Below are 26,323 nucleotides of genomic sequence, written 5' to 3'. Positions count from 1 at the left end.
CATCATTGCTATCTTTTTTTTAAAGATTACGCATGCTTCATACTGTCATATTGTTCTTAAATTACACGGCAGATTCATTTAACATCATTTTGGACAATGTATCTCTTCCATTTAAATGGTAATATCTTATTGGACATCTTGCCTACCATTTACGTGGTAAAATCTAATTGAACAACTCTGTATATGCATACTTGTATATGAATGCATGAATGTATTGTATATTTAAATACATACGTTGTCTATACATAACTATTAATTAGCTACATGCCACTATAATTGGATAATTGTGTAACATTGTGTCCATATCCAACATTCATTTTGTAGTTCATTTGTACCCCGTTTGGTTGACCTTTAGCTTAAACCACCGAAACATTATGATGAATAAACTTTAAAATTGCTATGAATATAAAGGGTGTTTTTTTTTTTTAAGTGAATTAACTTTAAATCGAAATTAAACGGATAATATCAATCACACTGTGACTGGTTTAAATAGAAACCTAATTGTATGCCATTTATGTTACAAGTGAAATTTAAAATACCCCCGAAAAATTTTTCGGCTACGAAGCCCTAAGCTCGCATTTGAAACATACCCAAGAACGCTCTCCATTAAATTGCCTTCTTCCTGAAAACCTTTTCCAAATTAAGCCGGTTTGGAAGATCATAGTAATTTTTTAGTATTTTCGGATACGAAACCCAAAATTCGGACTTGAAACATAGCTAAAAACACTGTCCATTAAATTACCATTCGTTCATTCGTTTAGGCACTACGATGCCACAGACAGACAGACACACACACATAGCAGACAAACTTATAACACCCTTTTTTGTAGTTCGGAGATTAAAAATATGACTTTCGTAGCACTGTGTCAGAAAAGCCTTTAGAAAAGCGCTTGAAAATATGAAAAATTGCAACATCAAATATGGACTTGCAAGATTGCTCATTACATCCCTCCCTAAAAGCTGAAGAAAATACTCAAAATACGTCTGTTGTTGTGTTAAAAAAATTCTTAGTAAACCTTTTATGAGATTTAACTTGTAGGCTTATCTCTTTAAGTTAGGTTTATAAAAACGTTTCAAATAAAAGTTATTGAATTAAAAGGAAGAAAGTTGGTAAAAATTAAAGCAAAAATTATTTCTTGATTCATTTACTTTATAAGGTATTGAAATTTCAAATGAATGTTGAAAGTTTCATTTTTCTTGAACGTGTTTCTTGGAAAAAGGAAAGTTCAAATCCATCATTAGTATTAAATTGAACGCTATGGTTATAGAAAAATCATGGCTGTTTAAAAGGTCGGTCGTTGACCATTCTTACTTCTAAAAGAGGTGTGACAATTGTAACGATTACATATTGCATTTTATCAATTTATATTATAGTTTGTGTCTCCACTTGTCTGCATAGTTACGGTAGAAAGAGTTTATGAAATATTGAAAAAAAAATTCTCTATTTATATGAATTGCAGTTTTGTTTTTATTCGCAATTATGTTTAAGAATTTGTGGTTGAAGTCAAAATTTCAGTTAAAATTGGGAACATTTTTAGGTCAGTAGGCTCCTTATGTGAACAAGATCCGAATACCCACTACAGTCTTTTCATTAAAATAAGTCCTGTTCTAAAATAAATGCATAAATCGAATTCTATAACAATACACAGTTCATGTAAAATAGTTGAGGTATTGATCGAAGCGTATTAGCAGAAATATGATCCGAGAAGAATTTCATAACATTCGATCGAGTCGTTTCGAGTAGGGAGGATTAATTTAAAATTATTTCCAGATCGATATCGCGCGAGCAATAGACGATATCGACTTCATTGAGGTGTTGAACTTAGTGTATTGACGACAATATGATCCGAAAAAAATTGCATATTATTTATTCGGTGGAGTTGTTTCGATTCGGGAGTTTTTTTTAAAACTATTTATAATGTTGGGAAGTTATTCGTATGGACTTCCAGGGCCGCAACAGACCCTACTCACAACTAGTTTTTAATAGTTTCCAGTTGATAATAATTTTTCATTTTTTAAGAAGCTCACCTACGGTCAGCTTACGAATTGAATAACAAACCGTAAACAAATAGTCAGAAATTTTGACCTCATGTTGAGATATATCAGATATATTAACAAGTCATTGAAGATCTAAATCAATGTTTTACGTAACCAGTTGTTTTACGATTTATATGATAAAACATATAAAATTCATTGATGTTTCACCTTCAATAAATTCTAGACTACCTGTATACAAATAATATAAGGTATGAACGCAATGTAACGGTATGCCTTTTATCTCTTATAGACAACAAGAAGAAGTATCATCTTATTATTATTATTATTATTATTTTATATCTTCTGATATGAGATGATGATGGTGCTTGGCCAAACAGGCAACAAACGAATAAACAAACAAGAGCAACAAATCTGACTTAATAAGAAATATTATAAGTGATATCACATTTTTATATTATTGTATCTTTACTACCGCATTGATTCCTTTTTTTTTTGCATTTTTTTTTTATTTATATTAAGTATTTTTATTTTATAAAATTACGGTTGGTAATACCGAGATTGAATATAAATGCAGTCAACTAGAGATGTGGATAAATACATAAATTGATTTTAATTATATAATAAATTTATATATAATAGTAATACGATATACAGGGTGAGTACGCATGTTGGTGATTACATTCGATGTCAGCCAGGGAAACAACTGTGGCAGGACAGTTTGCTACATTAACTTGGGTAACACGGACTCCAAAAATAACAATAATTGTAACTACATTATATTATCGTTATTTTTTTACTTTCTAGTGCATATTAATTTGTTTCGGAATAGTTTTTTTTTATGAAGTCGGTTTTCTTTTTGTTAAATTTTTTTCTATTTTTTGATTTTTAGTGAATCTAAAGTACACTAAGTAGTTTGTCACTAAAAAAAGAATCATCGAAATCGGTTGGCGTGATATTGATTTATTCGTCCATTTGTCGCGCACGTAATTAATGCAAATTTAAGACTTATATAGTTTTCTCATTTCACCATTGTCAGAACTGGACCAAATTGAATTGAGACCACACGGAAAGCACTAGCTTTCAAATGAAAAAAGAATCATCAAAATCGGTTTACGAAGCCGAAAGTCCTAATGTAACAAACATTAAAAAAAATACAGTCGAATTGGGGAACCTTCTTCTTTTTTTGAAGTCGGTAAAAAAACAGGCAAGAAGTTATAACACGCACGTAGAAATGAATTTCAAATACAGTATGATCATAGTATGTTCTCTAAAATAAAACCTAGTCAGCAGTGTTCAAAATTTTTTTTTTTTTTTTAAATGTTATTTAGAGTTCTTCAAAAAATAAAAATTCTCAAAACAACATTTTACATAGCAAAATTATTTATGCAAATTCGAGCTCATATGAAAGAAAATTTAAAAAAGGCATTATGATAATGATAAAAGATATTAATTGGTATGGAATAATTTTAATTAATTATTTTAAATGTCGTTATTTAATATAATATTACAAAATGTTCTTGTCAAAATTGAAAAAATCAGTACATTACACTTTATTGAATTTCAAATTGATTACCACTAATGGCCATTAATGTTAAAGACCTTGTATATGGTACAACATTCATGCATACATTTAGAAAGTTGCCTAAGTCAGTCCTGTGATGGCATTGTTGTTGAATGTATGCTGATCCACTGCAGATTTTTTGGTTTTACGATCATATTTATACAAAATTTGAATGTATAGATAATTATACTATCTATGTATATAAGTATCCATGTTTTTATGTGTCTGTACCCTCTCTAGCGGTCGCAATTTAAGTTCGATTTGAATAAAAATTGTTGTCAAGAACGGTTTTGGTATTTGAAAGGTCAAGGTCGTTAATAAGAAATATCAACAGATAAACAAGGGGGGGGGGTGGTTATTTTCAAAATAAAATAAAAAAAATTTTAATTTTTTATCAGTTTTAACTAATCACCATGTGAAGAGTTTTGAATGGGTTGGGTTCGTGATTGAAAATATTTCAAGAGGGTAATTCATTCTCACAACGTAATTTGTTGTAGTAAAAGAGGTTGGACCATTTTAAGAAGCAATGAGGGGCCATATATGATATCGTAAATAAAATAAGAAATTAGCATGAATTTTAATTAAAATAAGCCAAAGTGGAAAAATAATATAGCGTCTTTTTTAAATTTATTTTAACATACCTAAATATTAATGGGGTTTAACCTCCGTTTTTGAGATATCTTTTCATACAAAGACTACCAACAGCATTATTTTTTTAATCTTTATATATTTTGTGATGTGGGTGGAGTCAGTTATATCGTTTTTATCCAAGCGACGACAGTGTAATCAATTTTACCGCCCTATTAATTGAAATTGCTCACCCTACCGTTGCCTGGATTCGAGCCTACAATTTCCCAGTCAGTAGCCGAACGTTTTAAAGGCGATTTAACTTTATTTAAATTTAACATTTCGAAAATAAAGGACCGTGAAAACCTCGATTAACTCGTAAAGCATATTTTTTAAAGTTTTGGTAAATATTTCATTGAATTGTTATTCCGAATAATAAAGGAGAAAAAATTATCAATGTTATTCATCTTTGAAAATCATGTAAAGGAAAATGGGCAACCTTGATACTCTTCCCATACTATACAAATGTTAGTAATCAACGATCTGTAAATTAAAAAAAAATTAATTATAGGCAAGTTACAGTGTTAATTACAAGTTCAAGTGAATTTATTTACAATTCTTTTATGTATCCGTCAAACGTTTGATATACATACAATTACTTCGATAAAAAAAAATGTATTTTCAATACAGCCAAAAAAAAAAAAAAACTCGTATCCATTAGTGTAGTTATACAATACACTCCCCATTACCGATAATTCAATAATGAATTACCTATTCTGTATCAACAATATGGTGATCTCAATTTACAACACTATACAAATGATAAATACGTCAACAGGTCAAGAGCCAGTACGAAACATGTGAAAACAAACAATTGACTGAGTTAATTGTTGAAATACCATGTATAGGCAGTGTTGATAACTCTGTCACATTTCACATACATACATATCTGACATATTTAACTGATATTCTCATATAATGCGCAAGTGTTGATGCGCAATCGTTTGTTTTTTTTTGACGTCATGTAAATAACAAAAGATATTCACTTTGATATTCCTATATTAATACATACTATAAAATTTGTACCTAATTAACGCCCTCGTGGGTAAACAGTGATGTTTACAAAAAAATGTTTCAAACAAAAGTTGTTTATTTTTTTGTAAGGAACATTTTTTACATTTAAACTTTTATTCTATTTCTAACGGTTTACAAGATGGGTACTACGGACCCATGACCCAATTGACCCATGTTGCTCATTTACGAACTTGAGCTCACTTTTTACGTCCTAAGCACGCTGTAAAAATTTCAGCTTGATATCTCTTTTCGTTTTTGAGTAATCGTGACCACAGACGGACGGCCGGACGGCCGGACGGACGGACGGACGGACAACCGGAAATGGATTAATTAGGTGATTTTATGAACACCTATACCAATTTTTTTTTTGTAGCAACAATATTTTTAGGCGTTACAAACTTGGGACTAAACTTATAATACTATGTATATTTCATATATACATGGTATAAAAAGGGCATTTTTTGCTTACAACACTTTAAGGAAGACCTAATTATTCAGTTTAATTTGATATATGTTAAACCAATGCCCATGCTGAACGCCTGGGCCTGGCAGTGTATCACGACTACTGCAGGAGCTGTCTTAGTGGTGAAGATGAGGAGACTATGTCTCATCCTGCCATGAGGAGATGGACTCTCTTACTTGAGCCAGCCTCTCTTGACGATTTCTCCGACCTAAAGTGTGTCGACGTCAAAGCACTCCTTAAAAACAGATACAAAAAAGTTTTTGTTTGTTTTTAATTTGAATGTTTTTATAGTTCTTCGAAAGATAATTTTTAATTTTTTTTAAATTAAATATCATCGACATATCCTATGGTAAGAAAATATCTTATCGAACCATTTTTTGAGAAAAATTAGAAACACTTGCTACAGCAAATTCTGCAAGGTATTGAAAAGGCCAATTGAGGAAGCTACAGAGCTGCAAAAAAAGTTCGTATACTGTTTTCCAACATACTAGAGTTTTTTATGGAATTTCCAAATTAAAACTCTCAAATTAAACCTTCGTTCAAAGCCAAAGATGTTAACAGCTTGAGGAAGATTAGCATGAATTCTGAACCTTTTCTCAGCTGGCTCTTCGCCCATAAACTGTTTTTAAAATAGTATCTCTGTGTGAGTATGAATAGGTATTTAATATGTTAAATTACACCATGTTAAATACACTTGCAGAATCACTTTTGATATGTAACCAGAATAATATAACGTTGGTAAAACTGTTGGGAGTGGCATTCAATGACAAAATGAGTTGTTCTCGATGTTGCGATTTCGCTGAAAATCTATAAAATATGAAGGCTCAAATGAGATTTTGGTCGATATAAGTGGAAATATTCAGCAAATTATAAATTGAAACGAATTCTTATGGATAACTCTATATTTCGAGTTATAGAAAAGTACGCAATGAAAATTTCGTTGTGATTTTTTCGATTTTTTCATAGGGGTCCTTCTAGAAAATTCCAAAAATTACAAATACAAGTTACAAACAAAAACTTTGTGACCTCGAAAATGAAAAGCCTTCGACTACAAATTTATATGACTATTATTTTGTTGTTTTATAAGGAAAAAATAATTTAAGTACTATTATCAAATCTTGTGGTGAATCATTCGTCCTGAATCTTCAAAAGGAAATACATATCATAATGTTCAAATGAACTTTTTGTTTCTATTTAAAAGTTTTGCAATAAATATTTCACCCACTTCAACTGTTGCCTACGAGCTGAAATTTGGTACACAGTTCTCTTCACAATGCACGTTTATGGTAACGTATAAGTCCTGAGTCTCCCATCGCTTCCACCATATTTGATATACATATGTACATACGTTTTTTAGTTTTAAATTAAAAATTTAAAGAAAAAATACTTTTTAGGTACAGGCTTTTTAGTATGAGTGACTTATAAGAAAAAGTACTTACTACTTTTTAGTTCAATAAAAGCTTGTCCCAATATTCATTTTTTTTAAATTTTTTAATGGAACGAATTCATGCCCGAAGTGTTTATGTCAGTACGTATTATTGACACATGCAGTACAAGTTTATATACTCGTCATCATATCGATATCCATACACAAATTGTTATTTAAAACCATTCAACTTATCAACGGCAATTAATCTAATTAATTATTTAAATAAAATTTTAAATTGCCCACATATTAAATACATTATAATACCAATTATGTAACATATACCAATTATGCTTATTAAATAATTTATTAATTTGCATTTTAAAGCTTTTTAGGTTTAAAATACCTAATTTTGGTGTATAATTTAAACGTTATATTTAAATATAATAGTGTATTATAAAATAGTTGGTATTCATTATGCTTTTTAGTTAACAAACAAAAGTTTTTTTTAATGAATTAATTTTTGATTTTCATCATTTTTTATGTTTACTCATGTATGATAAACGAGCTACACTATTTCAAAAATTTTGATAAAAAAAAAATTTGAATAGTGTATAATAATAATGGGGTTTAACCTCCGTTTTTCTGACATACGCCTTATCACAGAGGCCACCCACATCATATTTGTTAATCTTTCTTTATTGAATTACATTAATTTCTACAATAACATTTATGATGTGGGTGGAATCGGTTACTTCGTTCTTATCCAAGCGGCGACAATATGATCAATTCCACAGATCCCATTTATTATAATTGTTCACACTGCCGCTGCCTGTATTCGAACCCGCAACCTAAGTCTAAGTATTCAAACGGTCAAAGATTAACGCCTAAGACCGCTCGGCCATTTAGGCCCTAAATTTGAATAGTGTATTTATTTATAATAAATAAATATTTGCATTCGTGTGTTTTTTGCATTTGTAAAATATAAAGAACAAGATCTGTTACCAGATTTGTATGTTTTAGATTCTTAGAAAATTCCTGTAGCTAGATTGTTAATTGTAACAGATACTTGCACTAATTTTGGAGCGAGCTTTTGATTGAAACATCTTGATTTTGATATATCTCTTTATATGCACATAGTACATCAAAAAAGCCTAAAGTTCCCAGAGAAAGCTGCCGGTTATCGAGACATTGCACCCCAAAAATATGAAATTGCATAGCTAGTGAAATTTAGTAATAGTTCTATTTTTATATCGATCGAAAGCAAAATGCTGTTAAAAATCCACTAAAAAGTGATACGAAAGCTATAACAATTTTCAAGTCTGATTTCATTACTCATACTAAGCATTAAAGCTACGTCGGAATCACCTTTAATTGATGTTTATATATTCCTGAAGACAATCGAGAGAGTTGGAAAATACGATTTGTAATTTGACGTAGAATAAGTATATTCCGTTCGCTTTGACATATATTGACACCAGAAGTTCACCGCTTGGTAACATGCAACAACATTCTACTTTTTCAAATATACTTAGTATTGAAACCGTACATTGTCACGAATGAGAAAACCAACACAAGGCATACTCGAAAATAATGAGATCAAACTACTGTTCGGTAACTGTATGTTAAAATGTATTCAGAAATTGAGAACGTAAAAAACAAAAGTTTCTTTTGAAATCATTCAAACGTAAAAATATAAAGATTTGAAACTGTAATATTAAACTCAAAAATAGTATTCTCATATTTCACACTTTTAGTTTTTTATACTATAAAAGTGTATATGTATATCTTTTAAAGAGCTATTTATTTCAGTCAGGTTTTTGAAGTCTAATAAATTTTTTTTTACAGAAAAATATTTGTAAAAGTTTTCATATACAAATGTGAAGCTTTTTATATTTTGACAAAAAAATGTAGTAGAGAAAACCTTTAAACAATTTTTATATAACCGAAAAATTTATAAAGTAAAATACATCATTTATATACTACATGTTTTTGATATGACAATGAATGAGAATATGTCTCAACTAGCTTGATCCGTGAGGAATTTCGAAGTACGGTACCCTTGACTAAAAACAGGCTAGGGAAATAATATATAAGGGAAAATTTACTTTGTTTTTATTTATAGACAATTTTATTACAGACTAGCAGTTGCCCGACCGCTTTGCTGGGCAATTTTTCCTTTAAAAAAAAAGACTTTCACGTTATAGCCCTCACTTATCCTCCCTTTTGTTTTTTTTTTGAAAATGAAGTTTTGCATGATACACACTGACATGGCAACTTTCTATAGGTCCGATCATTCAAATAACCTGATTTTTATACTTTTTGGATTAAAATTATCCCATCTACCGAGTTTCATCAAATTCCAAAACAAAATTTTTTTTGCGATTTTCCCGATTTTTTCAAAAGGGTTGTACCCCTTAAAAAATTGCAAAAAATCCAATTTTGAAACTCACCCATATAAGGTAATTTTGACCCGAAACGTACAAAAATCGGGTGCATTTGCTGACTGGTTGAATAGTTTTTAAAATTCGGACTAAAATCGATCCAAATTTTGTGATCCAAATATGTTTTACCTGTGTAAAACCATCTCTACCTTTATTTCCAGTGTTATGGAGGGGGGATAGGTGAGAGCAAGGAAGGTGAAGGCTATAACATGGTGGCCTTACTTTTAAGCTCAGCGAAGCGGGTATATGATGATAGTAGCTTTAAAACCTTAAATCGTTTTCTCACACTCGGTATGTAATATTATCTGGGTAGTTACTACAAACTACCGATGGTCGTATACCTCTAACCTATAAAAGTAAAAACCTATTTTATTGTTGATCATTTATATATTTTATATGTATTAAAAGAGGACAGATACTGATGAGGGACAGTTTCAGGAGAATATAATATTGTTAGGTATACATATAGCAAGTGTAGTTGTGTAGTTTATACACACAAGTAGCAGCTTGTTGGACGAGATTGTTACCATTGCGTGACACGCATAAAACATAACCACGTAGCACGTGATGATTTCTTAAAAATCCTATTTAAAATCTACCTACAACATATTCTAGCAATTCATCCTTTTACATTGTCATACAAGAGTGTATACAGTATGTTTTGTATAAATTCGAAAAACAATTCAAGAAAAAGCAAGAAAATAAAAGCAATTAACTAACAAACATAAATAGGTAAAACAGCTTTTGCCAAGGTAACACACGTGACTTCCTAGAACAACATAAATTGCAATTTTATTAGAATAAATAAATTCATCTAAGAACCTCAATCCTGACCACAAACTGGGCATGTATATATTATATAAAAATTATAAGTGAAATTTGCAAAATTAAAAAAAAAACCCGGGTACGGAGCCCTAAACTCGCACTTGAAACATATCTAAGAGCACTCTCAATTAAATTGTCTTTCTCCTAACGCCTTCTCAAAACTGAACCAATTTTGAGGATCATTACCTCTTTTTAGTTGTCCTGAGTACGGAACCCTAAACTCGACACTTAACTAAGAATACTCCTTTAGTAGTATAGAAAAATACATTATAAAGTGAAAAATCTGGAATATGGTATGATTTAAAAAGCTATACAATATAACCAAGTCTCCCCTAGTATTTTTCCTTTTACTAGAAAAATTATGAATAGTATAATATGTTATTATTTTTAACAAATTACTGCAATATGATGCTATTTTTCATGGAAATGTAATGAGACATTTCCTATTATTTTAATTTTTTCAGTAAACATTTTCCACAACGTTTACAAAACACATTATTAAATGTCGACGTTTTCGATTATAATTATTTCTATTTGGCGACTTGTCAAACACATAAGTAAATAAAAATAACATTTTTTGTTATATGTGGTAATTATTTTGATTGTCTGCTATGAATAATATTATAGGCTAATATTAAAAAATATAATACGGAAGAGAATGATAATAGCTTCATATAAACATCTTTATTTCTCTTTTAGAAAAATAGAAATTTAAACGTATATAAATAAGTCAAAGGAATTATTCTTAGCGTCGCCTTTATTTAAATATAAATATTTTGCAAGCATGAAGTATTCAAGGTGCTTCCTTCTGGGGATTCTCATAGACATTTAAGAGTTTTAAAACAAAAATAATAAAACAATTAGTAAATTATGGTCAATACATGCTCAAAGACTATCTATTTTTGAAATATTTCATCATCAAGTTTATGGAACATAATTTTTAACTTCCCAGTCTATAAGGAACTAATGCTAATGGGTCCGATGGGTGTGTGTAAGGAATCTAAAAAATTAACTAACCTACCAATATCAATTTTTTAAGAAAGAATTTAGAGCCCTGTATCTTGAATATGAACGTTTTTAGAGTACATATGCTCGTATGTGTTTTTGAATCTTTTGACACCAAAGAGCTCAAACCCGTATAATGTCAATGTATTAATAAATCACCCTATATATTAATAAATTTATATCACATAGGTGTATATCCAGTGAAAGTTTAAAGGTATGAACACATTAGTTGTTAGTTGACATTTAAAAGGAAGAATTGTTCTTAAAACTACCGTTGTTGTTGTTTATTGGTTGTTATTTGCTGTTGTATTTGTTGTATGTTATTGTTGTTGTATTAATATATATATATAGACCTAAAACCTAAACATATTGTTGTTTTTGACTATTGTTTTACATATACAACCACAGAAATGTTATTTTTAGTTCAAACAGAATGTTATGAGAATATTTAAAGAGGATTTGTATACCTGTTCGATTTAGTGAAGTCTACTAATAAACACTTCCCTATGAAAGTTGGAGTTTTTAAATAAGGACCTTTCTTAGATAAATCACCTTATCTTTAAGATAGTTTAACAACTTTTACCTGTACACCCAAATAAATCGACAGAAATGGAAAGACGCTGATCGGAATTGAGGAGTACAAGATCTTTAATTGAGTGCGCTTCAACAGTTAATAGGTTGGCCAATAGGTCCACCCATTAGCGGTGTCGAAATTTCTTAAAACCACTCCTTCAAACCATGTTTAATTAATTTCGTCAGAATTTCATATTTAAAATCTATTCTATCTCCATTGGCGTAAACATTTTGTAGTTTTAGTATTAAATCCCCCACATTATATGTAAAAAAATCGATTTATTTTTTTTTAATGCTTAATATCAAGTATAAATCGAAAAATAACTAACCATGTGAAGAAGATGAGGCGTTCCGATTCATTTTTGATATTTTAAATTGAGCGCCTCAAGCTTTTACTAATAGTCAGTTATGAGTGACTCATAGGTAAAATTATTTTCTACTTTTTAGTACAATAAAAGCTAAAAAAATATTTAAGGCAAAGGTTTACCCAATAAAAGAAACCAATTCTACCTTTTCGTATGTTGTTTAATATTAATTTCCATCTCTAATTCTGGTCAACTTTCAAAATTTTATGAACGCTTTTTACATACAATTTTATGTACATCTATAATACATACAATATACCTATGAATCTACCTTTTACTTGTTTGATAAATAAATTTAATCAAACTCATTGTTTAAATCCTTATTACCATTGTTATTATTAAATGCAATAATAAACTCCCGAAAATCCCAATCTCTATTGTTTTATGTAAATTTAATAATTTATTATTAGTATTCTGAGTTACCTGAACAATACAGACCAGTGATTTTAATCCAAAAAATGGAGGTGTAGTTTGATAAAAGATTATTGGTTGAAAAAACAATATTATCTAACTACGAACTAAAACAATGTCTTTATCATAGTATTTAATTTTTGTTAATTTCATTATTAAGCTCCTTACAGAAATCATGTATTTATCCCGAAAATTGAATAGAAAATAAACTTTACGTGTGTATTTATGAAGTTTTCGATGATCTTTTTATTACAAATTTTTGAAATTAATAGGGTGTTTGTAAGGCCCGTAAAAAAAGATCAAGGAGAACGTAATTTCTAAATTTGTAAGATAAAAAAATCAGTTGCAAGCAAAATGGTCAAAAATTAATTTTGTCATAAGATATATGGTCACTCTTATAAATCTTGTAATTGTGATTTGAATTAACGGCTTTCCAAAATTCATAACCTCACAATCTCATATATTATTTCTCTATAGGCTGCTTTTGCCTGTCGCAATTCCTGTATCAAATTCCATCATTTACCCATCATTTTCAAGACTATCATCATGGTGGCATACAGACAAAAAATAAACTAACGTTTTAAAAATGTAAGATTTAGGAAAAACCATACTAGAAAAATAATATTAAGATTTAATTTTGTTCATTATATGTAATATTATGTAATTCGTATATCATGTGTGTAATAAAATTGCCTATAAATAAAAAAAATAAATTACTCACATATACATACATGATTTTTTTTAGTCTGTTTTCAGGCACAACATTGCTTTTGCTCGGTAAGAACTCTACGATTTCGAATTTATTTCAATGAAGAAACCATTTTAAGCTTAAAAAACCAGCGTTTGGCGGTTTTTATATAAAAAAAATTTTTTTTTTATTGTGTTCATCTGGAATACTGAATTATGAGGTATCTCTTAGTCATCATAGTCAGGACAAAAAAACGATATTTTTATAAATAATTTACATCCTTAATGAAAACCACAAATAAAGTCTAGTTTTCCTTTACAACTCCATTCAAAAAATTTGACTATAAATCCATTCTATACGGTATACGCGAAGAAATACAAATCCAAATACTAATGAAATTTGGCACAGATGTAAATTATGGACAATTCACTCTTTCAACAAAACTTAGAAAATAAATGGCAAAAGAAATTCGTATAGTAGGTATATGTCGAAGAAGATTTATTCGACTCAAGTATAACAGCTCGTATATACACATATGCGTGTGAAAAATATATTGTTCGATCGGGTAGTAAATCAAGTCAATATGTGGTGGAATGGCGGTAGCTTATGTATAAAAAAAATTCATTGGTAGAAGCTGCGTAGGCTAAGTACATTTCTGTTAAGAATGATTCATGATTAAAACCCCCTTCCTATGATACGATGGTGAGAGTGGGAGATATAAGAATGAAATCATATTTTCTTACAATTGGTAGTTCTTTTTTGAGATAAGATTATCTTGTGAAGCGGACGGAAGATCTAATTTTCGAATTAAATTCTGATATTCCTACAAGAAAGAAGTTATATCATCAATTCGAAAAAATATAATCAATTCGATTTTCGAGTACAGCGTGTTTTATTCATCATAAAATTTTTCTTATAACAGTTTCGAATGCTTTTAGAAAAATAATTTCAGAATTTTAAATAAACTTAAAATAGTCCTAAATACCAGCAAATTTTTTCAAGACATTTATAACTAACTAGCTGGGAACTACCCGCTTTGCTGGGCAACATCCCCACTTGCACCCCTCCCTCCACATTTCCTTGCGTTGGATAACAGTTTTGTAATGTACACGTCATGCTCTTTTATTTGACACCCCACTTTGGTATATTTGTAAATATTCGATATTTCTTTCCCACTTTCTCGCTACACCTTTCTACCCTCCGAAGGTTAAAAAAATTTCTAAATGTAATTTAAAACATTCTGACCAAGTTTTGAACTATTAAAAGCCATAATTGAAAAATATGAATTTTTTATTCATGAACACCCCCGCAACCCCCCTTGTGGGTGAAATTTCGTAAAATCCGTTCTTAGCTGACCTCTAATTGGCAAAAGGAATATTCCTGCCAAATTTCAAGTCTCTAGGTCTTATAGTTCCAGAGATATCGTGATGAGTGACTATCTATATCTATAGAAAGTCTCCTATATATATATAGATTTCCAGTTAATTGTTTTCATTTGCTTGCTCAAGCTTCATTTTGACAGATATCCGTTTTAATTTGAACGGGGTGAACTTAAAAATTGTAATTTTTAATGCATATTTTCCCCACTATCCGTCAACAAACATGGTTTCTAATGTGGAAATACGCTTGGATTTCTATAATTTCATTTCAATTATACATATCAATATTGGACATTTAAAATTATTTTTGCAGCACCGACAAAAAACCAATTGCTTTTTCCCTGGTAAAAAAATTCGCTTAAAATTATGTATCTAACTGTCTTTCAATAAATTTTATAATAAAAGCGAACAACCGAAGAATGGTTTACTGGTGTTAAGATGAATTTTGATAAATTACACTTTTGATGTTTATATATAAAAAAATAGGAAAAAAAAAATTGCTAATAATATTTAATAACAAATTATTTATTATGGAAGGATAAGCAACAAATAGTAATTGTAAGCATACAATAAAGAATTGCTTTCGGTTTTCTTTTTTGTTCTTAACAATAACAATATCGAATAATAACAAATGAATACCGGACGTATAAATGAAAAGAAATAAATAAAATAAATATAATAAAAAATAAAAGTATAAAAACAAAACATTATATGCTATACAACAATATTCTAACCTCTTAGTATTGTGTAATAAATAAATAAAATACAAAAGACAAAAAAAATTCTTTTGAATCAAAATATTATAAGGAATCATTTTTATAATAAATAAATACATCGTGTTTACTTGATAGAAAATATCATGAATTTACAAAATATTGCAAAAAATTTAGGAGTGAAGTCGAACTACACTACCACACCTAAGAAATTTTTTGATTATCTCATGGTAAAGGCTTTAAAAATGTTTCTCTCCTGTCTTATTAGGTAACTTCTTATATAATAAAATTCTCGATAGCTCGGCGTTTGTCGATCACGAGGGATAATAATATTAATGATAATAATAAAAGGCTCATTCTTTGCTCATTGGTTGGCCAAAGGTTTCTCCTAATAGCTTCCAATTTTCCATATTATTTGCCTTTTGCATCCACAGCCTTCCTTTAAATTTAATAATTTCGTCTTTCCAACGTTTTATCTAACGTCCACTTTACCTTCTGCAATTACAGGGTGCCCATGTAGTTGTAGTTACAGCGCGTATACTCAAGTCTCGACCAATGCCCCGCCTATTACCATTTGGGTCGTATAATGTGTACGCTACATCTTATATTTTTCTCTTGTTTCTTATATTTATAGAAGGGATTTTTGGAAATCTCTTAATACTCAGCACGGATCGCACTTGCGCACTCTGGCAAGTTTTTTATAATCTTTTGTAGTAAGTGCCGAAACTTGTGAATCACAGGCCAGCACCGATAGTACACAACATAGAAGCGGTATGCATCTCGAAATATGGGTCATATTTCCAGCTTACTTTGATATTTCTCGCAGTTACCTCCACAACTGACGATTTAACGAACTTATTTTAAATTCATAAGTAGGACCTGGTTTCCGATTATATCAAAGAAACAGCTCGGAATACAGTTTTGAAAATAAAATTCTTACACAAGTCTGTGTAAATAAGATTGGCGATCTTTTTCGATTTAAATAAAAAGTAAAGTGACTAACTTATACGAAAATTAGTAATCACTATCAGCTTAGTATTGATATAAACGCCGATCAAAGCAGACATGAAACTTGTTAATCGTTATTTTTCGATATAAGCATAGCAAGTTACCGGAGTAGGATCTAAATAATTTTGAAAAATTTTTTACGATTGCTGTGACGTGCATTAGATTAAGTGTCTCGATTCATTTTTCGGACTAAGGTCCAGTATTCAAATTTGTAAATCTATGGGAATGAATATATTTTAAAATTTTTATAAAATATGTATAACAATTTATAAAATAAATACAAAACATAATGTATAATAATATTATACAATATATTGTATATCATGGCAAAGAGTGTTGATTGTAGTATTTGTATGTAATATTCATCAGTGAGTGACTGACTGAGTATATAGTAGTAGTGTAATACTTGCTGGTCACGCTTACTTGTTCTTCACGCGAGTCACGCACGCGGTCGTCTGCACGATGCCACTTCTGCTTGTACATACATCATATCAATATACTATATAATCGTTTTAGATATCCTATGTCTGATGTTGATATAGTATTGGCTCTTATTTTCTCCATGTACCGAAAAAAAGGTTTCTGCACCCTTGACCACTACTCCATGAATCATTTTGAGCTGTTTAAGAACAGCGGGATTGCTTTGACGTCCTCGGACTTAAGGTCAGAGAAGTCGTCAAAGAGAGGCTATCTCAAATAAGTTCACCTCATTATGGCAAGAGCTGGACAGTGGCAGAAAAGAGGAGACATCGTCTCCTCCTCCTTTACACTGTTACAGCTCCTGCAATAGTCGTGACGAACGAATCTATCGTTTCTATAGTTTCAGAAATTTGGGTTTTGTAAGAAAAATAAACATCATTTTCCAACAGGTTTGCTACATCGTATACATATTATAGTAACTATTACGTGGTTTGATAGGCAGGCATCTCTATCTCCTCCGTTCAAACATATATAGTATAGTATACCACTATTTACTACAACGATATGGTTCAGTTCACTTGCTGACAAGTGAATGCCTCCGACTAGTATATAGTTGCAGGTAGTTAGACCGTACGTAGTAGGGGTATCTACTACACACGTAGTCGATGACGGTCGCTCCACACGCTTTATAATATGTGTATAGTAAGGTGTTCTTCTGCTAGACTGGACATAGATTGATGATTCATAATAACAAGTATTCTTCATAAATATAATACCCGTCTCCATGTATTCACTCCACAACTCATAATTCGTTTGTATTATAAGTAGTACTTTTTAAAATTTTATAAAAGGTTATGGTCAGTCATAAGACATCATCAGATATTTAAAGGTGGTATTATTATTGTTGGTTATAATTTTTATGTTGTTATTTTAAAGATTGACGTATTCAACATTTTTATTTTCATGATTTTAACCTCTATGTATGCGGAGCTTAGTCTTTTTATTGCGTTACCCACTTCTGTAGTCGAGTATCATCAAAAAATGGAGGTCGAAAGAAGAGTTATTACCTTTCAGCACAACGGTGCTTTGCTCACTATGCGCCTACTCACGTATCAATTTATTAATAACGTCAGTTTGGTAATGCTCGCTCTCTTGGAGTAAATTATTATAAATTAAAATATTTTTTTTACTTAAAGATTATATTTCCCTGTAAATTGTAAATAAGTCAACACTAGACGAGATTAACGTGCTCGTTTATTGAATTGTATTTTAAAACAGAAGTATAAATCAAACTACTGATAGAATTATCATCTTGCGACACCACTATTTGGAATTCCATGATATTTTACTTCGGAGAACTCTAGAATGAAAAATAGCTTAGACATAAAACAAATAGAAATAACATCCCCTTTTTCTTAAAATTTAATAAAGAGCGAGATATTAGGTACTTCTACAACTTTCGCATAAATATTATTCTTCTTCCAAAATCATTGATGTTCTAATTTCAAAAATCTTTCAATAGTAGGCTTTGATAGGAAATTTCTCAAGAGATGTTTAAACAAGTAATTTATTGATTACTAAAAAATTAAAATTTTTGGTATTGTTTTCTACTTAATATATATGGTCTTGAAAACATATTTTAATTTCTTGCGAAATGATCAGAGCTATTGAAGACCGTAAGCTTATTTCAAACTGAGAAAGAACGTTTATTGTATTCCTTTTAATGATAGGGATTCGTTAAAAATGTATAGCTTTTTACAAGCTTTTATTTAGTTTCACCTGTCCCGTTGTCTGTCTGTAATCGAATATATATATATATATATATATATATATATATATATATATATATATATATATATATATACATATATATACATTTTTTTAGTCTTAAATTAAAAATTTTAATAAAAAATTTTTTTTTTATGGGTCAAGCTTTTATTGTACTTGAGGCACATAATATCAAGAATGAATCGAAAAATAATTAGGCATGCGGAGTAGATGAGGCGTTCCGATTCATTTTTGATATTTTAAATTGAGTGCTTTAAGCTTTTACAAGTAGACTCGTATGAGTGACTTATAGATGAAATTATTTTCTTATTTTTAGTACAATGAGTCCTTTTCCCTTGACAAGTATATTTATTCAAATTTTTTTTAAAATCCTAAATATAGATGTCACATGATTATTTCATAAATATTTTTTTAATATATGTTTTATTTTTATACTTAAAAAACACAACATACTTTTTTTTATTGTAATAAAAATACTATCAACATACCTAATCTATTACATGTGTTTTACATATTAGAATTGATGTAATATAATATAGGTACGTAAACAATAATTGTTTTCCTTGTTATGAATTGTTTATTACATTTGTACATGAATTATTAGGGTTTTTGGTTAAAAAATTGGTAGCAATTTTTATTTACAGCCTACTTACAACCGAAAGATATGTTATAGATAGTACAATAGTTCTAAGAATAAATAATAAATTTTAATGCAAAAAAAAAAAATTATTTTTTAAATAAATATAAAAAGAACCAAGTCTTCAAAGATTTGTTTGTATCTCTTTTTAGCAAATCAGAATTTAGCATGAATTCTTATGGCAAACTAAGTATATGACGTCAAATGTTGTGTCCGATCTCTCTATCTAATTATTAGTTTAAAATGTTTTATTCAACCGTTTTTCTTGCCCAATTTTAATTTCACTTTTTTTCTCCCCTCATGAAAGAATAATTTTGGATTCCTATTCAGACCAAGGAAGTAGATTCAAAATAGATAATATTCGTAAGAATTTTTGACATGCAAAACATATTTGAAAATCGCAAATTTGAGAAATTTTGAGTGATAATAGGGGGAATGTTAGCTGAAGTTGACCAAATCTCAGCATACTAACTATACCTGATTATTCTCTAATAAAAGAGAGGATCAGAATATGAAAAACGAAAACGTGCTCGGAGGAACAATAAGAACGAGAAGAAATTGTTTCAAAGTAAAAAAAAATACAATTCATTGGTTGGTATGCCTAGGAACTAAACAAAAATTTGTTTTAGCAGACCTATAATCAGTGAAAGCTATATCGCCTGTCAAAATATACTCACTGTTCATGAGTAACAGAAAAAAATAAGTTTTTAGAGTCTGTGATATTTCTATCATGCGATAGTAATTTTGAAAATGAGGCAGCATAAGCAATATGTTTCGAAAATTGAAAAATTTTTGAACAACCTACATGAATAATCATAAGTTACTAGCCGATACCCACCCGCTTTGCTGGGCAATTTATCGATTAAAAACAAAGACTATCACGTTATAGCCCTCACTTTGTTCACAATTTTATGGCTTTTAATTTTTTGCTAACTTTTTTGAAAATTAAGTTTTGCCCATTATACTCGGGTACAATCATTAAATTAACCTGATTTTTAGAATTTTTGCATCAAAATTACCCCACCTACCGAGTTTCATCAAATTCCAAAACAAATTCTTTTTTGCATTTTCCTCGATTTTTCCCTTAAAAAAATTGCAAAAAATCGAAAAAGTTTATTAACCTCCAATTTCGATAAAACTTAGTGTATAAGGTAATTTTGACCCAAAAAGTACAAAAATCGGGTGCATTTGATGACTAGTCGAATACTTTTTGATATACGGGCTAAAATCGATCCAAATATTGTGATATCGCAGAAACTCTGCACCCAATCATTAAATTAACCTGATTTTTATACATTGTGGATCAGTTACCCCATCCATCCATTTTTTTTTTTTTTTTTTATTTTTTTAAAGGGCTTTTTTTATATCCAATATCTTCATATCTATATATAGAAGTGACAGAATTGAAAAAACTTTGACAAAGATTTACAGACTTTTTTACTTGACGTGTTTAAAACTTCTATTCAAAAATTTCACTAAAGCGATGTATTATAACTTTTATATCAGTAGGAAAACTATATGAATGTATTTTGATACCGATACAAATAGCTTGAAATTTTAAATTATTTTGTCATTAATATTCAACCATGAGAAAAAAATTTAGCTCTGAGGTTTAATCCATTAGAGGGATGTTGAAAACGTTTAACAGATACTGACCAACGTAAACGATTTACACTGAAAATTACTATACATATGGTAAATAAGCTACCCTATTTAAGGAAAATATATTACTAAATTTCCTGTCCTTCAAAACGATTTTAAATGTTGAAAACTGTTAATATACTATTTAATATCACATCTACATGAATATTATTTAGGGGTTGGTTAGTCTTGTTGCTTTAATATAAATAAATATATATGATATATTAAGGGATGTAAAATATAGTGTATATACTAACCCTTGAATGATTTCCGTCAACAAAAAATTCAGCTTCTGTACGTCCAGCACCCGTACTTATTGGTGGTGCATTGAACTCATCATATATACCATATTCGCCTTGTGTTTGCTGCTCGAGGATATCGGATCGTCCGGTTTCTGCAAACGCTTTTACACCCGGTGATGATCGTAATCCCAAACGAAATAATGTGAATGATTTATCATGTGATCGACCTGAAAGCAAAAATGTTTTTAGTTTAGTTTGTTGATATCAAATATCATTTAATTTTATTTATTGAGTATCAGGTAAAGATTTTTGTTACATGAAAAATATTGTTATATATCGTTTAGTATTTCAATAGATATCATTTAGTGTTTACCTTCATAACAGACAACTAGTTGAAAAAATAGTGGGTGGCCTATGTTAATAAATTTATGGAAAATCTTTGTGTAAGCATTATTCAATCAGTTAAAAAAACGGCTTGCCAGGTGTCAACGATTAAAAAAGGTTTAGAACAACAGGTAAAATTCAATGATTTTTTATTAGTTTTCTACTCCTTAAAAAAATATATAGAAATTTTTTCAAAAAGTATTATGGACGTTTCGATTTACTTTCTTTTTTTTTTTTTTTTTTAAATATGCATAAAATTTTTCCAAAAACAAATTTTTTTTATCCCAAGTAAAATAAATATACAAAAAATGCAAAAAATTTCCCTTTAATAAAAAAATAGTATACATTTTCAATATTTGAAGCTTGTTTTTTTTGTGTAAAAATATTTTCTGTTTTCTTCTTTTATCAGTGTATTTCTTTTGTTTACGACTGTATTGTTTCAACAAGAATATTCGTGAGTGAAAAATGAACTTTGAAAAGTTGATCAATTTATTATTTTGTAAACAAAGAAGCTATTGATAAATCAAATTCTATAAACGAAAAAAAGTAAATAAATATTATTTTATCATGTTCTATGTTTTTTTGTGAAACATAACAAAACTCTATTGTTAAATTTTTGTATACATCCTATAGACCGTAAGCTCATAACAAAGCGAAATTTCTATGATTTGTTTCTAAGTATAAGTTGGATTATAAAGAAAAAACAAGCTTTAATCGTGGCTTGAATTTCGAATTAATTATTAATTATTGTTTAGTGCATCAATTATTTATTTTTCGTACAAGAATTTTTTGACTGTCGTTCATGCTAAAAGAAAGTAATTGATAGCTTAATACGTAGAAACACAATGCAGGATGTTTGCATGAGTAAAAAGGGCCTTTCGATTTTTGTTTCTACGTAGTATATTGTCAAATATATTATTTGAATATCCACCACAGGGCTATAACATCGTTGAAAGTCAAGAATTGAAGTATATAATTCGAAAAAACTGATTTCCATAAATTTAACACTCGAGCTACGATTATAACTTCATTTTTCTTTATTACGGAACTTGTCTTTATCAGTACTCCAAATGGCAGATAAAAATAATCATCCTTCTATTTTAGGCTAACGGTCTAATATTTGTTGCTATTATTTACTTATTGATGTTATTCGAGTATTTATCTATTGATTTATTGATTTCTTTAGTAAATGTTTCTGTTAAATTTACTATAGATATGTGCAAATTTTATTACAAGTGTTAATGTGAAACAATCAAATTTTTTATTTTACTCTGTTACAAAAAGATAAGCTATGAAAGACATGCTTTTCATGTGTAATTACAGTTTACAAACATGATTAGAATCCTCTAAAAAATTTCTTTTGGTTGTGTAAAATAAAAAATGAATGCTCAAACTGAGCTTGTTTATTACTTACTCAGCGCGATATCAACATACAAACAATACTACAAGGATAGGCATCAATATTTAATAAACACTCTTTTTTTGAACTGAGATAAAAAGAATAAAACAATAAATTAAACAATTTTATGATTGATATATGATTGACAGTGTCGATTTCAGTCAAAATATTTTTATTATGATTTCCAAACAAACATTTCAAAAAAACAAAAACAAAATAATAAAAAAAATTATATTATTTATATAATAAAATATAAAAAAATGATAAATTTCTATATTTTTATTTATTATCTTATATCGTAAAATATCTATTAAAATCATATAAATATGTCGTGAAATATGTCAAAAGAATTTTCATAAACTCCTCGAGATATATACAAATACAATTCATCTACTATCCCTTGTAGTCCCGGAGCTTATCAACATACATTGTCATTGATTCATACACTGCCAGAAATAATTGTTTGAATTAGTTAAGCCAAGCTTAACAATTTTTCTCTCACTACGAAAATTCTAATTTTTGTAACAGACGTATTTTCTAAATGACTCTAAATCAAAACTTTGATCGTATAGGTTAGCTTTAATTTATGTAATTAAAGTATTTACACATTTTGTTAAGAATTTCGAGAAAATATTTCCTATTTCTAGAGCTTTATTTCTTTCAATGAGGATAATGTTTGCCGGCGGGCGCCCAAGCTAACATATTTTATTATGATCTAGCAAGTAGAATGTGCTATGGATTCATGCTTTGTGAGATATTAAATAGCTGTATTAATAAAATACTAGTATGATATTCTATAAATTGCGTTTATGGAATGTTTTAATAAAATGTTGTTGAAATGATAACAACATGACGTAAAACACTAGTACTCCCACTACTACTTACATTACAGAAAACATATTTAAATATTATTAGTGAGATTGTCAAAGTGATGATTTTTCAATATGACGACAGTATATTTATATACCGACTGTTTCAAAAGTAACGTAGCAGTTTTTGCGTTGCCTCATTCTTAAATATGAAAATAATTGACAAAATGTTCGATAAACTTTCTCCGATTTCGGCTTAGTTAAGGTGTTTTTAAGAAAAGTGTAATATTTTAAAGTGGCTGTCCTGAGGAGGGACACAATTAGACCATAGGGTCTGTTACCTTTTCAGGTATTCTGATCGAAACAGATTTCATAGAATTCGGATTAGAGAGATTCCGAACGTTTTTTTGTAATACCTTCTGGAGCATTCGTGATATAACGAGAGATATTTTACATTTTTCACAGTACATTGACGTGTGTGTCTTGGATACGCTTGCTTGGCGTTTTAGAAATCAAAGAAGCCAGGCGTTTTAGAAATTAAAGTCAAATGAGTCAGATAAATCATACAGACTCAGATAAAAGCATAAAGCATCAAAATTTCCAAGGTTTAGAATAGTGATGAGTTGTCGAGAAGCGCTATCCAAAATACATGATGGATAAATGAGAGGTGCGAAAATATTTTTGCTATTTATTATATGAACATAAGATAATTTAAATATTACAATAATAGGAAAGATAATTGATTAATTTATTAACCACAAGAATTGAAAATTTCCCACCCTTTAAAATAGTTAATAAATAAATAAGAAAATTATTTCATAATATACTGATGTTTATGAGAATTTTTTGAATTTTTCTTGTTAATTATGTATCGAAGTATAAACAAAAGAGCCTTGAGGGACTTTTCACGTAAATGAAATAAAGAGACACGTGGGATGCTTCATTGTAATCGAAAGTAACATTTATTCAACAAGAATTACAAATTGGTAGTTTTAAATGTAAGGTATAATATTTTTGTCTTTCAAGCTTGTCATTTTTTCAGATCCTCAATAAAACTTCGTCTATTAGAGTCTAATATCATTGTACGTTGGCTTCCAGGCTTTGTATTATTTACATGGCGTTTTTTCCGGCTTTTTACCAAAGAACATCAACAGATCGTGCCTCTTTTAATATTTACTTTCGAAAAAAGAAATTGGATAATAATTCGGAAAATCTATAAGAAAATCAAAACTTTTTTGTCATAAGAAAATCTTACTACATTGAAAAAATTTGGCATAAGACACAAAAAAAAAAATTATTTTTTGCTTTCTAAATCGTAGAAAATGTTTTTTTGTACTAAACCTTTTAATCCAGTCATTACATTGGAAAAAACGCAGCATATGAACCTAACAAGCAAAATTTTTGATATTACTTGGAGGAGGCCAAGAAAAGCTTAATTTCGAATTGTCGACCAAAATTTTCTTGTGGATTTTTCGCCATCTTGAAAAAAGGATTAAAATCACTCGGTTCTCCCTTAAGAAACGAAAATTCTTATTCAATACTTTTTTGTTGTTATTCTCACGATCTACAATTTAGGTCTCTTACATTTTTGACCTATCGTCCATCGTTATTGAGATATCGATCGAAAAAACTTCAAACTCCTGTTTTTATTTTTTCAGTCTTCTCGAGCCTCTTCAAGCGAGCGTGAGTCCTTGAAAGTTTGTTGATGCCCTCGCAGATTTCTCGAGACAATTGAGACATTGAGATATTGGACATGTTATCATGAAAAATTGAATTTAATCCCTATTTCATGATGGCGGAATCCAAAAGGAAATTATGGTCGACAATTCGAAGCTAAGTTTTTCTAGGCCTCCTCCACGTAATATCAAAAATTTATAGCTTGTTTGGTTCATATGCATATTCAAATGTATATAATGACTGGGCTATTTTCAAACCATATAAAAATATATTGTGAATGATTTCATTTTATTATATTTCTTTTTAGATTTTCATTTAATGCACTCCACACATTATGTGCTGGATAAAATTTTCATTGAAAAGAAACAAAGTTTCAGTTATAGTGGTGTACATATAGTGTATGTACCAACCCAAGCATTTCATAAAAATAGAATTACCACAATTCGAATGTCGTCTCGTATTCATTTTCTACATTCCTTTTATGTAACTTGTAATTTTTATTTTTTTTCAGTCATGCTTTTCTATGTTCCTGTTTAAGGTTCAACTCTGCATGTGGAAAGTATTCCGCAGGGTAAAAGTTATACATAGATAAAAATAAAACTTTTCACTTATTTCAAATCCGTTTGTCTTATCTTTATGTTTTAGTATTATTTGTATGAATGTGTAGAAGATCTCATTTTGCATAATAATAAAATGAAAACGCGACTACATCTATATAATTCTAAGGTCAATGGTATATGGAAATACACTTTTATTCAGTTTTATTTCAAGATAGTTCATTGCCTAAGCGTTGACGAAAATTGATACACTTTATGACACATGAATTTTAAGAAAGGTTTTAAAAAATGAGTAACGCGCGTCTTCTTGTATGTATGCATATTTGTAA

The 26,323-nt window shown here is 29.3% G+C and overlaps 1 protein-coding gene across 1 annotated transcript in view; it reads right to left on the bottom strand.

Moving 5' to 3' along the window:
* Window positions 1–25,902, bottom strand: part of LOC123298641 — a 49,914-nt gene extending 24,012 nt beyond the window's left edge. The window contains exons 1-2 of the mRNA XM_044880733.1: window positions 25,875–25,902; window positions 21,184–21,395 (exon numbers count right to left, since the gene is read on the bottom strand). Coding sequence (XP_044736668.1) covers window positions 21,184–21,395; window positions 25,875–25,902 — 240 coding nt within the window. The remainder of the gene's footprint in view (window positions 1–21,183; window positions 21,396–25,874) is intronic.
* Between the last annotated feature and the right edge of the window lie 421 nt (window positions 25,903–26,323).

Source organism: Chrysoperla carnea, chromosome 4, assembly GCF_905475395.1.
Source record: "Chrysoperla carnea chromosome 4, inChrCarn1.1, whole genome shotgun sequence".
Taxonomy (NCBI): Eukaryota; Metazoa; Arthropoda; class Insecta; order Neuroptera; family Chrysopidae; genus Chrysoperla; species Chrysoperla carnea.
The sequence above is the reverse complement of the archived record's forward strand: the minus strand, read 5'-3'. Positions and strand labels throughout refer to the sequence as shown.